The sequence below is a fragment of the Psittacula echo genome (genome assembly GCF_963264785.1).
Source record: "Psittacula echo genome assembly, chromosome: 2".
Taxonomy (NCBI): Eukaryota; Metazoa; Chordata; class Aves; order Psittaciformes; family Psittacidae; genus Psittacula; species Psittacula echo.
This window is the reverse complement of record NC_137737.1, coordinates 1,727,214-1,743,357: the sequence shown is the minus strand read 5'-3', so window position 1 is coordinate 1,743,357 and position 16,144 is coordinate 1,727,214. Positions and strand designations below refer to the sequence as shown.

The 16,144-nt window shown below is 45.6% G+C and overlaps 1 protein-coding gene across 1 annotated transcript in view; it reads left to right on the top strand.

The window, feature by feature from the left end:
• AOAH (acyloxyacyl hydrolase) overlaps positions 1-16,144 on the top strand; it is a 69,579-nt gene that overhangs the window by 21,467 nt on the left and 31,968 nt on the right. The window contains exons 6-11 of the mRNA XM_080611458.1: positions 6,323-6,382; positions 11,060-11,130; positions 13,213-13,273; positions 13,781-13,851; positions 14,465-14,513; positions 15,545-15,593. Of these exons, the coding sequence (XP_080467584.1) occupies positions 6,323-6,382; positions 11,060-11,130; positions 13,213-13,273; positions 13,781-13,851; positions 14,465-14,513; positions 15,545-15,593 (361 nt within the window). The remainder of the gene's footprint in view (positions 1-6,322; positions 6,383-11,059; positions 11,131-13,212; positions 13,274-13,780; positions 13,852-14,464; positions 14,514-15,544; positions 15,594-16,144) is intronic.

Here is a 16,144-nt window from a genome sequence, read left to right as displayed (position 1 = left end):
AAGCAGATTTGTGGGATGTTTTCAGTTGTGGATTGGGTATTTTGCCCCAGTCATCATACAGCCCTGATCACACTAAAACCTGTGAGTGATGGTGATTGTCTGGCTAAAAAGCAAGTGATTCACATAGGCACCTATTTTTGTAAATCATTTTCCCTGCATCTGGATGGATAAGGACATGTTTGATTTCTAAAGGTGTGCATAATATGCTTTACACAGGGCCGCATCCAACAGCCATTGAAATCAGAGTCTTTTTGTGGGCTATGGCGAGCTGTGGTTCATCTCCAAGATGGGTTTAGTTCTGTCAATATTAAGAAACCCTTGCCTTCCATGAATGGCACTAACATTTGTTTTACAGCAGGTGTATGTCCCATATGACTACTATGCTCCTTGTTATGCCAACATAGAGATATGTAAGTGTGCAACCAGGCAGGGGTGAAAGAAGAGGGATGCAGGCAGCAGAGAGGGCCCACGCTAACTTGTCTCGACCAGGATGTTGCCCAAACTCCATCAAATGGGTTCCTTCAGAAACCCTGCATCTGGTGAAACTCTTCATGGGTCCTTCCCCCCACCTCCCATGGGTCTGGGAATAGGGGCTTTTTGGGGGGGTTTGTTCTTTAAACAAAAGTGAGACTCTCATTTGCGTGGCCTGGAGACTCCCTCTGAGTGAGTGGCTCAAGCAAACCCTCTCCCTTCCAAGTGGTAGTAAAATCCCTTTCTGTCGAGGTCCATTTGTTTCTTATCAGGAATAAGGGAATTCTGTCAACAAATCTCTCCTGTTCAGCTCACCTGATGCCCTAAGACAGCGTGAGGCGGCTGTGGGAGATAGGAGGAGAAGAGCAGTGCTTAGAGCTCATGCTCAAGGGGTTGATAAATTGCCACAGTAACTCTGTGACATCTCAGACTGGGCAAAGATGAATTACGGGTGAAAAAATTAATACACAATCAGAGACGCCGATGCATAAAATGCAGTTTACCTCACATTTGCTTCTTTGGTTTGTCATTTGATTGATCACTTCAGTTATATGACCCTGCAAATGCTGGCACAGTCCCCTGCCAAGGGTTTCAACAAGGCTTTAATACTAATGACTGGTTTGTTCAACTCTATTGATTTTCAGGTACTTCATTTATTCATTTAGACTTCTGGATGCCCGTTTTCCCAGAATTAGTATCAGATTTGTACTGGCAAAGGGAGTAAAATAAACACAGAGTTACTTAAAATAAATGTAGAGTTACTTGCCCTTATGAGGCTGGACAATGTTCACGTTTGATTGCCTTTAAGGTGGCAAATATCAACATGTAGCTGCTTTTTCAGTCAGTAGTTTATTTTGTTCTGTTCCTGTGATGTTGATCTAGTGAGATTGTGTGTCTTGAGGAAAGACTTGGCTTTGGGAACTATCTACATAATGGAGACGCTGCAAGCTGAGTAAATGGTACATACGTTATATTGCGTACTTCCCTGGTCTCTGACAAATCAGCCCAAATGATATTTTTGCCAGCCTGCCTGGAGCCATTAGCACTCTGCAGTCATTCTAGGAGGCTTGGCTCTAATTATGAATATGAAGTATTGCTCTGTTTGAACGGAGGGCAATGCTCTCAAGTGCAGAGTTAGAGGAGGAGAACATCCAACATGGGCAAGCGTGGTCTCTCCCACTGAGTCCTAACTGCCCAACAAGAGGTTTTCCTCTACCCTTAATGAGGGTGGCAACACTGAAAAGTCTTTCAAGTCAGAAGGCAAAATAACGGAATCACAGAATCCCAGCCTGGTTTGTGTTGGAAGGGACCTTAAAGCTCCTCCAGCTCCAACCCCTGCCACGGGCAGGGACCCCTTCCACTGGAGCAGCTTGCTCCAAGCCCCTGTGTCCAACCTGGCCTTGAGCACTGCCAGGGATGGGGCAGCCACAGCTTCTCTGGGCACCCTGTGCCAGCGCCTCAGCACCCTCACAGAGAAGAGCTTCTGCCTTATATCCAACCTAAATCTCCCCTGTTTAAATTTAAACCCATTCCCCCTTGTCCTATCGCTACAGTCCCTGATGAAGAGCCCCTCTCCAGCATTCTTGTAGCCCCTTTAGGCACTGGAAGCTGCTCTGAGGTCTCCATGCAGCCTTCTCTTCTCCAGGCTGAACAGCCCCAGTGTTCTCAGCCTGTCTTCCTATGGGAGGTGCTCCAGCCTGTGATCATCCTTGTGGCCTCCTCTGGACTTGCTCCAGCAGCTTCGTGTCCTTCTTATGTTGAGGACACCAGAACTGTAGGCAGTAATCCAAGTGGAGTCTCATGAGAGCAGAGTAGAGGGGCAGAATGACCTCCCATGAGACCCATATGGCACACCAGAAGTAGGCTTACCATAGGTACTGAAAAGTGGACAGTGGCTAAAGCTGCTGTAATATGCCTTGTGGTTAAGCTACATCAACAGTAGATCCTGTCAGCATCTGCTGCAGCACCACTCCGAAACAGTGACAGTGGGTACGTTATCCAAGCTTTAGGATGGCTGGGTATTTTATTAGTCAAAAAGGTTTATCAGCTCAAATGGTGAAGGACTTTCTGTGATACAGAATCATGCCTCTAACAAGGGAAAGGGCTGAAAGAAGGTGAGGGGTTTCAGACACTGCCTACCAAGTGTCCTTTCTGGCCTTGGGAACAAGCAGGTTTGCAGCTTGTCTCTAGATTGCTTTAAGCCAGTTGGCCTGTTCAGTTAAATGGCAATACTTTAATTGATCTTGTTGGGGACAGAATAGTGGCTCGACTTCAGCACTGGAGTCCTGCTGCTGGCAATCTCGTCAATGGCCTGTGTTAGGAGGAACATGTACTCTTCTTTCTGCCTTTCAGAGTGCCTCTTCTGCTCCCCATCACTTTCATGCTCTGGACTGTTAGAAACCTTGTGGCTGCAGGTTTCAGCTTAATGCCCAGTAGTAGGATTTTGCTGGCAGTCATCTTGCATCAGCAAAAATATGCATATTTATGCTAATGTCATTTTATCTTCCCAAAATAAGGGCCATTGCCACAAGCACTCATGCTTGTTCGTGTCCCCTTCATTAGGTCTTTCACTGATTTGTAAAGAGCAAAAGCCACATCCCTCATGGACATTACTGCAGCCAGGCTCAGGCCTATTCCCTTTCCTTCTAGACTATGGGCTGTAGAGCCTGGGAGGCAGGCTGGGTCCAACTGCCCTGCTTTAGCCTTCCCTTTTGGAAACAGCTAAAATCTACTGAAACACAACCGCGGAACCCAAACCCCACAACCTCACCCTTCCACCAAATAAACCCAAAGGAAACAGGGTGGCACGGGCTTAGCAGGGCACAAAAGTGTGAGGATAAGGAGGCGTTGCTTGTGGATGCTGACTGCGTTTTGCAGAGGCAAGCTGGAAAAGGTAAATCAGAGTGTTCCATCCAGAACAGAGCCCAAGACCGAAAAAACAAGGGGCATAAAATGAGCAGAAGTCAGAGTAATTTCCCTGGAAAGAGAAAGGACTGAGTCAGGCTTTGATTTAGATCTGGGCTTGCAGAGAAGGTCCCTAAGTAGGTATCCTTTGGTTTGGCTGTCCCATGCGATGGTAAAGATTCCCCTTACACACTCTGCAGGGTAAAAGGTGGGAGTTGTAGAACAAATCTCAGTTTTGCCAGTGCTGTTTAACAACCTTTGCAGCATTTTGGTACCTTTGTCTATGTACTCCTGGTAAAAGGATGATGAAAATGAGTTAGAAGGGGAAATTGGAGCATCTTGTAACTATCTGCTCTCCTGGGAAAGAGCTGGCTAACAAGGGTGATGAATGAGAGAATTAGGCTTGCTTTGTGTGTGTTTGCTTATGGCAAGAAATAGATCTGCTGGCAAAGAATTCGTGACTGGGAAGACGTGGGCTCTGTGGAGAACAGTGAAAGGCGGCAGTGAATGAAACCCCAGTGACACTCCTGCCCTCAGCCCCATCTGTGGTGTGGGTACCTTGTGTACTTCACCCCAGAGCCCTGGCTGCAGCAGGAACTGTTGCAGTGGGAGATCTTGCCCTTAGAATTTCATAGGGAGCATTTTCTACATGCAGGGGTAATTCAGCCTTTCCTCCCTTGCTTCCTGCTCTCTGTGTGCAATATTGCTGTAGCTGTCTGCAGGTGCTCTGCTGCTGAGAGCAAGAAAGGTATCTCCTCCCCTGCCCGGCATAAAGGGATTGATAAACCCTACCTCTCTGGAGACTTCTCATCTATCGTACTCCATTTTAAGCCCTTTACCTGATCCCTCAAGCTATTTTATTGCAGAAAAGACAGCAGCTGGTAATGTACAACATAACTATGACAAATGCAAGGTGCGTCTTTGGGTCTGGGGGACAGCAATTGCCCAGGGGAAGAAATTAGGGATCAGTGTCTTCGCTCATTCCTAGCATCTCTCCTCTATTTGTAACATGCCCAGGTTTTTATAAGACTATAGACACAATGAATTAGACATTCAAGGCCACACTGGATGTTGATATGGGCAACCTGATCTAGTTGAAATGTCCCTGCCCATGGCAGGGGGCTGGAACTGTATGAACTTTGATGGTCCCTTCCAACCCAAACTGTTCAATGCTTCTATGATTAAGCACATATATTAACATGACACATATATTAAAACCCAGTAACTTACAAATCTGTCTGTTTTGCTGCTTATGCTTATTCTTCCTCATCCCTTTATGTTGTTCAGTACCAATCTTTGACCCTTGAATATCCCAGTTAATTAATTTGCTCTGATCACTGCCTAACCCAATTATAATGACATGCTAAATTTTACCCCCAGTAAAAAACCATGTTGGCAATGGTTGCTTTAAATGCAAATATATGCTGCTTTAATATTCCAAGCTGGCATGCCCGCTGTTCAGAAAGGTGCTGTCACTTAAGGGAATGGTTCTTTTTCTTCTCCAAATGCTTGAATGCCACCACTTGGCAAAGCCTGCTTTCTCCCCATGTTGAGTTCCTGCAGCTCTAGCCACATAGATATAAACTTGTGCTGAACTTCTGCCTTGGAGCTAGCACTTGCGTCCACAGGCTGGGCTGTAGGAGGGACTGGTCATTGTCAGACAGAACAGTTTGTCCTCGCTTACAGTTCTGATCAGAAACCAAGTGCTAAACGTGCTGTGATGCACTGGATTTTCCTTTCCATTTGAAACGCTTTCAGAAGGAATTGATTTTTATCTATTTTATTTTGTTTTGTTTTGGTTTTCTTTTGTTTTATTTTGGTTTATTTTAGTTTATTTTATGTTCTTTTGGTTTGGTTTATTTTTATTTTATTTAATTTTTGTTTTGTTTGTTTTGGGGGGTTTTTATTTTGTTTTGGTTTATTTTATTTTATTTTTTATTTATTTTATTTTATTATTTTTTATTTTATTTTTTACCAATGCTCAAAGCTTGCAGGACAAAGCAGTTATTCGTTCTGAAAGAGGGCAGACAGGCAGTGTTTTCAGTCATCTTCATGCGGAATGCTGAGGGGAAGGACAGAGGCCATCACACAGACACTGCCTCGCAGATAGGACTGTTTGCAAAGGCAGCCCAACAAATGCAGGACAAACAACATAAGGGACTTACCATCACTGAGATGGGTGAATGCTGTCCAAAAGTGAAAACGGAGCAGCAGGGGAGGAGCATGAGTCCTTGTGGCAGGAAAACTGGTGTGGTCCTTGTGTGCTGTGCCACAGGGCAGAGTTCTTACGGACAGGGCTAAACTCTTACCAGGATGGCGCAGGGTCCCTGCTTACTGCCCATGCATTGGCATTCATCCAGACAGGACGCAGGGCTGTGGACCAGGTAGGCTGCAGGGCAGGAATCTTCAGGTTGAAAATGAACCTTCCTAGATCCTAAGCAGGGGATTTGCCTTCCAATCTGTTCCCTGCTTTGTCCCTTCCCATGTGCCAGCTGTTCCCCTGCTGGGATGGACCTCAGCAGAGTAAGACCCTTATCCATGTAATGTTTCCTCTGTTCCCTTCCACAGCATGTCTGACGGACGTTGCACGTATAATCTTCCTTTGGCCCTCTAATGGATGGGCTGTTCTTTAGGAAGTGTCACTGGAGAAGCCTTGCGCAGTGCAGTCTGATATGAATCTCAGCTCTTTAACTGATCTGGGCCTCAGGAAATAAGTGATGCCCTGGAGCAAACTAAATAAACTCTTGGCAACTGTAGTTTCATAGCAGGGGGATTGGAGAACTGTTAGTCCAATAAAATGTAACTGATGATGAGTTTGTGGACTCGTACATCATTTTTTGTGCTGGAAACGATACATTACAAAAAAGAAAGATCGGAAATGGGAAGAAAATTGGTAGGGCCCTGTGAGGCTGATCTCATTGTATTTATTGTGGTTTTGCTCTCCTAGGTTGGGCTGAGTACTGCAATAAGAAAAGTACGAAGGATTATGAAGACTTCCAAGGACCTGGTAAGAAATCCGTGGCATCAGAGTGTTTCACACTGTACTTGCATTTAGCAGGAGGCAGTCCTCATTTATTTTGCCTGATTGGGAATCCACCCGATGGGCACTAAACTGAATGCTGACTCACTCCTACCTGGTGTAGGATATGCTCTGTGAGGTGGTACTGCGAAGGAGAGGGAGACAATAGAGGGGAAATGTGACAGTATGGGGAGAGCAGAAAAAGCATCACAACAGATGCAGACTGCTTGTGGAGAAGGGGTAACTGTCTGTGTCCATCCCAGACATAAATGCATGTCTGAAACCCATGCAGCAGCTGAGGATCTCATCTGAGAGCTTCATAGCTCATCGTCACACAGACACTTGTTGTAGCCCAGCTTGCCTGTGGTGCAGCAGCCAGCCTTAAAACAAAATACAAGCGGATACAGGGCTTGTTCAGATGTTTTACAAAAGCAGGAATTCCCCCTTGTTCTTCCACCCAGAGAAGTTTCAAGCTTCCTGCAGTGTTCGTTATTGCTCCTCTTTCTTTCATGCTTCTTCCTTGTCCCTCATCATCCCTTCTAGCCATGTGTAAGAGGAAGCCTCATTAACTGGTCACTGCCTCAGAGCACAGTGACTGCGTTTTGGGGTTGCCTGAAACTCAAGCAATGGCCTGAATGCAAACTCTGCACGTGTTGTAAGAGGCCTTTGCCCCTTAAACTTGAAAACTGGGCTCGAAATCTCCCCATCTCCACCAGTTTTCAGATCTCTCGTGGGTCTCTGAAGGGCAGCTGAGAAGGGAAGGGCAGCTTTTGTTCTGCTGGGTTCGCTTGAATGAGTCAGTGCAGCCACCCTTTGCTTCCAGCTGTCTTCAGGCACTTAATGCAGAGCAAATGTTTCAGCTGTTTGTGAAGAAATGATTGATATTGCTTCTTCCTGGATCCGTGCTGTGATGCTGTTCACAACAGGGAAAACGGAGGTTCCTAATTAGCCTTTGGGCAATGGCCAAATTGCCAAGCCAGGGACATAAACAATGCACTGGAGAGATGGGTCTCAGCTCCCACACAACAGCAACCAGCAGGATCTTATTCATTTTCCCCCCTATTCAGCACTGTGTTACTGATGGCCTGAGATTTCCAGCCTCCTTCCAGCTTGCCTTTACTCTCCCATGCCCTCAGAGCTGCTCAATGTCCCTGTACCTCTCTCAGTCCTTGCCCCTTCCTGTTCCAGGTTGCCCATTTCCCAGCAGGAGGCACAAGCAGACTGTGTCCCAGCTCATAGTTGGGTTTCTCCAATCAATGTATTTCTGAACCTCTATAACCACACAATACCAGATCAGCTTACATTAAAAGAAGTATTATGGGGTTGGTTGGGCCTCTCCTGCAGTTATTTTAGCATGCTCCCTGTAAGGACCCTTGCTGAAACCTATTTTAAATGAGTGCTGGGACAGTTTTGCATCCACATTGGTGGAGGGGGAAAAACATTCATCTTCTATGCTCTGGCTTATATGAGACAGAAACATCAAATTATATATCCTATATACTTATATAAATAATAATATATACGATAATTATAATAATTACAATAAATAATAATTATAATATATAAATATACATCCTATATAGTATCTATTAATCTTACATATTAAATATAATATATTATATTCTTCCCATATCTGCTATTTTGGTTGCTTTTCCCCATTGCATGTTTGGGGAAAGTCTTCTGAAGAGGTTCTTGCATGTTGGCTGTGCCCATCTTTGCTTGCCTGCTCTGTGTGACTGTGCATAAAAAGATGTGTGATTACAGCTGCTGGTAATGAGGATGTGAGGTCTGCCTGGCTCCCAGGCCTTCGTATTTGCTGGGCATGCCTTAGGATTGTTGTGGGCTTGGGGAAAAGGGGAGGTATTTTCCAGATGTAGAGATTCAGTGGAAGTGGCTGCAACCCCCCAGAATCTAATAGATGTCTCCATTCATTTAAAGTAGTGAATCATCTGTGAGCAGCTGCCTTAAACCAAACACCAACAAGCATTAGGGGCTCATTATTATTCTTCTCTGCAAACCCAATTAAAATAATCACAGAAATGTCATTAGGGGATGTTAATAGGCGATGAATAAGGTATTGGTGGTATCAATCACTGTGGGCACCTCTAGCAGTAACTTTTCTTATGGGGGAGATCCTAAGAGGCATTTTTGAGCAACAGCAGTGAAAGAATGACAAAGAGAGCTGTGACTGTAGCATTTAATGAGAGCAAGCACTGTGCCTACAACCACATCATGAGCCCATGGTCCCTGCAAGTCACAGCCTGCTAGTGGGAAAAGTGGGAAACCATGGAGGGAGCGAGGGAATTGCAAGGCAGAGATGGAAATAAACCAGTCTCCTGACCACCCATTCATGTTATACAGGGGCAAGTAAACATCTCCTCCCCAAAGCATGTACTGCACCCATAGCCTGGCTCTGCTGGAAAGGACTCTGTGGTGCCTGCACCCCTTCCAGGTCTCCATCATGCCAGCTGTTCCATGTGAGTCAGGCAGCCTCTGGGCTGCAGGGCAGCCTTTTCCTTTGAAACTAACAGAGATTCAGCCACCAACAATATTCAAATGCATAGCTGAGAAAAAGGCAGGAAAGATTTTATTCTCCTTACAGCAAAGGGTAGGCTTTAAATGCAGCCAGTGGGCAGAGTGAAAGGTGGGTTTATTTATGTGTTTATTCCTTGTGAGCCCTGTGCTTTGCTTCTCTGGTGCAGTTTTGGCTTCAGGTACCTTAACTTCAAAAGCTTTGCATGCTGTTACTTAGCCTGAAGTGAAAAGCTGAGAGCTCCAATGAAGACATTGCAAATCTTAGCCTGATGGAAAGCTTTAAGAGCCTCCTGTGCTTTTGTAGGCAAGATTAGTCCCACCTGGAGGAGGTGGGAGGAGTGGTTTGTTTCCTCTTTCCAGGAGGGTATATGTAGGTTTGCAAAGCATTTTGAGTAAAACTGGCATCCTGCTTGTGTCCCTCTCGCCTCTGCCTCTACATGTGTATGCACACACTAGAGCAAAGAGGAGGTCTGTGTCCCTGCCATGGCTCAGGACATAGCCCTGCTACAGCCAGGCTGGCAGGGAACTTAAATACAGAGGTGCACTGGGATGGGGAAGAGTGCGGGGCGGCTGGAGCCACAGTGAGTTTCTTGTTTCTTGTCTCCTTAATTTTCCTCCTTTTTCCCTCCTTTGATTTCTCTATTGGGTCCTTCAGGAAGTGCACAGTTACAGCTCCTTCTCCACTGCAGGTGCCCCTCACAACCTTCCACTGTTTTCCATCTTCACCTTGTTGCTCGGTCACTTCAGCCACCAGTGGAAATGCTGGCTGCCATGTTTGTGCTAGGGGCTCTTTGCTAGCCCAGCTGCCCTCTCCACACTGGGGTCCTGGCCATGACATACTGCTGTGGCTGGCCTGCTCTTGGCATTGTGAGACCCTCATCTCCACCACCCTTTCTTCCCTGTCCAAGCAAACACCTTCCTGCCTTCCCTGGAGCTGCAGGGCAGTGCTGTATGCATCGTGGCCTCACTGCCCTGCAGTGCTGCCTCGAAGTTCTCCTTTGTCAATCAGAGTTTTATATGCTGGGATTACTGCCCCTCATGGTGAGTAACAGCCTTTTATTGTCCTCTCCTGAGCTGTATCCAACCTTTATCTTGTTTTATGTTAGATTCAGGTTGTAGTCTCTTCAGGGCAAGGACCATATTTTTTCTCTGCGTATATAAAGCATGTAACACAAGGAAGTTGGTCCAAGGACAGAGCTCTTAAATGCTATGGCCACATAAATAATTACCCTTCTTTGCATAAAGTTATGAGTGTGCCCATCTGCTCATCTGCTCCACATTTGCATGCTGAATGCAGCCTTAGTGAATACAGTTAATTAGACTGCACCAGCCAGCCCTCTGTATTTATAGACCACTTGAATGCCCTCAGTGCTTAAGGACCACCTGAACTTAGATTAGAGCAGCATGTTTGTAGGACTGACTGCCGATGCAGTGCAATGTTTCTGTAACTTGAGCATTCATTAGGAAGGTCTCCTTTAGCTTCTGAAGCCTCCTGGCTGCCTGGAAACTCAACTGGATTAGCCCACAGCTGTGGTCTACTAATGTGGAAAGAGTTTATCCTGCAGCAGCTGTCTTTTACAGCTTGCCAGTCTGGACAAGATAAGATCTGGTTAGGAGACTTCCAGGTAAAAAATCTCTAACAAAATCAGGGGCTTTCTGTGCCCGTGCTGGATGCCTCCATTTGTCCTCTCTCTGGGGCTTTTCCTGACCTTCAGTTTATTCACCTTACCTGAACATGCAGAAACCAGCTCCACGGTCCACAGTCTGCTGCTTTCCCTGGTTTCACACGAAGTGTCAGATAGCATCATGTTTATTGAGCACAAGAGCTGCAGTTTTTACAAAGGATTTAAAAACAGCTCGGGTGTGTGAGAGGCAGCTCCAGAGGAGCTTCTTCCTGTTTTGCTTTACAGCTTTTTGGGAAACGTTCAGTTGAAATCCTTCAGTTGGCTGCTGTCAGGTCTAAATCCTAAGGATGACACGTAGCATCCTTATTGTGTCATTGGGGTTTTCAGGTGTTTCTAGGCAGAAAATACATGATTTAGCTTTAGACTTTAGTGACACTGGATATCCCAAGCCATGCCACCTCTATGAACTAATGCATCCATCTTCTTTTGTTTTCTTCCCCTCCAGAAAAACTTCACGGGGTTCTCAAGCGTATGTGCGTTTCCTCTTCTGGCTAACCTGTGTGAGAAGATTAAATAGTATGTATGAAGTTTTCACTCCTTAACCAGAAACAGAATGTGGTACCTTTGCTTCTTTCGGAGCTCATCCTCAGTTAACAGAGCTTGCTATACTTTACTTCTCTTGGGTTCCTTCATAAAACCACTGTCCAGGGAGGCTGCACAGAATTCAGGTAGGTAAGATTCCTCAGAGGGAGCCCATGGCTCAGTGCAGGAAGGCCACCAGCACCTTTATAACTGTGGGGAGCAGGAATTAAGCAGCAGTTGCACAGTGCTAGGAGAACCTCAAGGCATTTAAGAAAGTGGGGTGAAAGGCAGACAGGAAGTTTCTGAGAAGGGCTGAGGACAGCAGCTGGGCTGTTACTCCTAAGGCACATTTGCCAATGTACTCATTGTACTGCAGTGACTTGGAGGAGGAGACAAGCAAATCTAAGAATAAATCAGTTTTCTCAACAGTACATTTTGACTGATTTGACTGCCAGGACTAACTTGCTCCTCTGATTGAAGCTGACAATATCAGGGTTTGATTAGGAATGGATCGATTGGCGTGAAGCATCTTGTTAAGTGTCTAAAATGTTAAGTCAGGGTCAATAATCTGAGTTTGAGCCCCGGGAGTTCAGACAGTGGAAGCAGGAATCAAATTGTGCATCATACGTTGGATCAGATGTGTTCACCTCTTCTGAGTTCTCTCTCATGCTCTTGCTCACTCTTTGGTTTTTGGTTTCTTCTCTCTGTACCTTCAAAAAGCATGTCTTACAGTTGGACTGTTTTAGCTGCTCTGAATCTGTGCCAGTTCTTGCAACTGAGCCTTACTGCAGAGAAGAAGTAGCCCAAGGCAGCACGTGGAAATTATTGACGACAGACAGATGAAGGGTTAGAAGCCCCACCAGGAGTGCATGTCACCCATCTCCTCTGTACTTCTCTTATCCTGATGCTTGTGCAGGCCAAGGAATCCACCCTCGTTGCACCTATTTGCTCCCTGAGCCAGGTTCAACATCCCTTCTGGGTGCAAGATGTTGGAAAAGCTCTGAAAGACAATTTTCCAAGGCAAGGCTAGCACATCAGAGCGCTGCCTAAGCCACATATGAAAGGCTGCTCAATGTAGGTGAGCTAAGCTATGTCCTGTAGCCATAAAGGTGCCACACTGTGTGAAATCTAGGAAGCCCCCAAGCTAAATAGGAAGGGACACAGAGCTGACACCATCATTTTGACACCTGCTTCAGGTACTGCTAAAAGCTACGGGGGTTGCTGGAAACGAAAGTCACAGTGGAAGAAAAAGAAGTTATTTTCATTAATGACATTTATTACATTAATTAATGTAATTAAGCACTGTGGGAGACCATGGGGGCTCAGCTCTCCATTGCTTAAATCAAGGTAAGATGCTTTTCTCAAACCTGTTTGAGCATCCCCAGAAGTTTGTGGGACTAGATACAGAAATGGCAAGGTGAGACCCTGATCCTCAGTTAGAACTTAAGGTCACCAGTGAATTCAGTGTGTGTGGTCCTATCAAATCCACTTTTATCCTGTAAAATAAGCATTTGTGTGTATGTGTAGTGCAGCCTGGAATGCAGTCTTCTAGACTGAACACAGCAGGAGAGAGACAGTGTGCAGACTTGAGTGATGAATACAAGGAAGGGTATTTGCCATTTGTTTTTAAGGAAAGAAGGAGCTTAATCTCCATCAGCATGAGGCCCCATTCTGCAGCTCTTTCTCAAGCAGAAGGACCTCCGTTTGTATCTCGTATCTGGCAGTCTGCAAGCTCTGCCACGCTGGGTAAAGCCTGGATTCCCAAATCACATTATAGTTACTTTTACCACAGGTTTGATGCCCTGGTTTGTTTTAGAGCCCAAGGTTTGACATTGCAGGAGCCCAGCAGCCTCACCTCCAGAGCTCAGCCAGCACATACAGAAAGAAATCAGGATTTGCTCCTTCAGACAGAACCCCTTTGCTGAAGTACAAGCACAGAACTCAAACTGAACAAGGAGCCATGAATGCTGTGCCAGCTATTACCTATTGTGCATGCTTTACCATGGTGTGTCATTTCTGAACAGGTTCTGTCCATAGGTTAACTCTGTGTTTGTTGGGTTTGTGGCTTTTTTACAGTGTTTTGAGAAATAAACTGCCTTTTGAAGATTTGGATGGAGATAAATTTAGTACTTTCCCGGTAAGCAAAGTGTTTCCCTTGGTACAGTAAAACCTTGATAATAGGAATGCCTATGGGATTCTTCCTACTTTCTGCAAAGCCTCATTCATGCACGTGAAAACAGGTATAGGAATAAAGTGAATGGAGGGGGTTTTGGTCGTAAAAAGTGTTTTTCTCTGGATGAAAAACCCAATCATTCCTAGATGCCACCCGGGGAGCTGCACACACAAAGCTGTGCCCCTGCAGAAGCAAATTGCTCTGCTGCTGAGTGCTCTGTTTACTGAATTAATAAGGGTGAAGTAAAGTCATATAAAAACCACCCCAAATTAAATCGCCAGCTTGTCTCCTTTCTGCACCGAAGTGTGCAAGGTGCCATTTATTAAAGCTTAGCCCAGGGCCTCTGGAATACAACCCATTTACTGCATTTGATTCCTACACCTGGAGGTAGATTCTCATTTTAGATACGTTAAATTAAAAGTGCCAGGGTAACAATGGCCATCCTGTCTGTGTGCTTCTCCTGGCTTTCAGACACTGAGGGGCTACCACTGGCGAGGCAGAGACTGCGATGACAGAAACAACACTGTGTACCCTGGCAGACGGTAAAGCTTGTCATTATTTTCAAGGCTTCATAATTGGGACTTCTTGAGGAACGAGCTCTGTATTTGGGGTTGGCCATGCTCTAAGAGAGCACATTGCTGCATGTTTCTTGGTTGCACTGTGATGGAGACAAGAGGAAATGATGGAGAGCAGGGATGGGGCGCATGAGCAGGGGTGGTGCACGGGATTCTTTCCTTTCCCTGAAGCATCTGAAACAAAAAATGGTCAGACAGACCAATGGGGAGAGCAATCCTTATTACCCTGCTCTGAGTGAGGGGCCTGGTGGGTTTCAGGGGACGCTTAAAAGCTAGGAAAAGGGCAAGGAAAAAGGATCAGTCTCCTGCAAAGATCACCCCATTCACTTTGCCTGAGTGAATATGCAGACTAAAAGGGTAAGTTCCATTCAACAACTTCCAGTGCTAACTTTAAATCAGTATTGCATTTTGCTAGGAAAAATTGCCTGCCCTGGATTCAAAGTGGGGAAATAAAAGACCCTTCTGTGCAGAAAGGAATTTCTAGTTATTATATATAGTGATAAATGGCACAAAGCATCCAATTCCCTCAAGAGCTCCTTTTGCTTTATTTTCTGTAATGCTGTATATCCTTCTGTTTTAGTCCTGATAACTGGGATGAGGAAAGGGACTCAAACTGCAATGGCATATGGGTAAGTAAATGATGCTGCATCTTATATTTCCTTCCTGATTGCTGCTTCTCTTTTTTCCTCCTTTTGGATTGTCTGCAAATATTTATTTTTCTTTATTCTGGTTTATGAACTGATTTGGGTTACTGCTATTTATTTACTGTCTTTGACATTCCAAGCAATAAAACTGTATTTATTAAGAACTAAGGAAACAGAGGGGAAGTAGTTATGAGTGAAGTTTATTTATTGATGCTTATGATTGTTTACAATTATAGCTATTATAATTAATTTAAATCATAGAATCATATACCAGACTGGTTTGGGTTGGAAGGGACCTTAAAGCTCCTCCAGCTCCAACCCCTGCCACGGGCAGGGACCCCTTCCACTGGAGCAGCTTGCTCCAAGCCCCTGTGTCCAACCTGGCCTTGAACACTGCCAGGGATGGGGCAGCCACAGCTTCTCTGGGCACCCTGGGCCAGCGCCTCAGCACCCTCACAGGGAAGAGCTTCTGCCTAAGAGCTCATCTCAGTCTCCCCTCTGGCAGGTTAAAGCCATTCCCCTTGGCCTGTCCCTACAGGCCCTTGTCCCAAGCCCCTCTCCAGGTTTCCTGCAGCCCCTTTAGGCACTGGAGCTGCTCTCAGGTCTCCCCTTCAGGAGCCTTCTCTTCTCCAGGCTGACCCAGCCCAGCTCTCTCAGCCTGGCTCCAGAGCAGAGCTGCTCCAGCCCTCGCAGCATCTCCATGGCCTCCTCTGGGCTCGCTCTGACAGCTCCATGTTGTCCTTACGCTGGATGCAGTTCTCTAGGTGGGGTCTCACAGGAGCAGGGGCTCCTCTCAATCCATTTTCCATCCAGCTCACATCTGTGCTTTGGGATTGCCCTGACCCCAGTGCAGGACCTTGCACTTGGCCTTGTGGTTCATGTGGTTCACACCAGGCCTCATCTTGAGCCTGTCAAGACAAACATTCAAGAACAAAATTCTCCACCTCTGTTTTGCACTGCATTTTTCAGGCACTAGATGGATGCCATCATCATCTGCCCCTTCTCTCCTCCAACAGGGCGTGGATCCAAAAGATGGAATTCCCTATGAGAAGAAGTTCTGCAAAGGTAAATCTTTACAGTCAGTATGAAAAACAATGTACCTTTTGTGCTGATTCCCTAAATACAATAATGTTTTCACAGTCATTGCCAACATAGGGGAAAGACTTTGGGCTTTGCAACTTCATGAGAAAGGCAAAATGGCAAAAGATTGAGTTTCTTTTTTATCTTGAGGATGAGCAAAGATGGAATGTGAAAAGCAAAGGCTGTTGGTAATTCTGTGTTGGGAGCCAGCTGAGTTACGCTCACCTTGCCTTACATTGAAATCAGCATCCTGGGGCTGAACCATTGCCTGGCAAGACTTTAAAACATTTTTAGTTGAAAGGCAACCTACAACTGCTAAGTAACGTTAATTAGGAACCAGCCAGATTGTTCTAGCAGAAATACTCGTATGAATGAGTAGCGCATCCACCACCCAGCTCTGTATAAAGAACTTCGAGAAATTCCCTGAGTAATCTGATTTTCCTAAATGTTTAAGTCCTTTATAAAGCATATTCTATGGGTAGCAAAACTAAACGTTGGCTGCAGAGCAGAGTCTCTGACGAAGTAACACATCCATC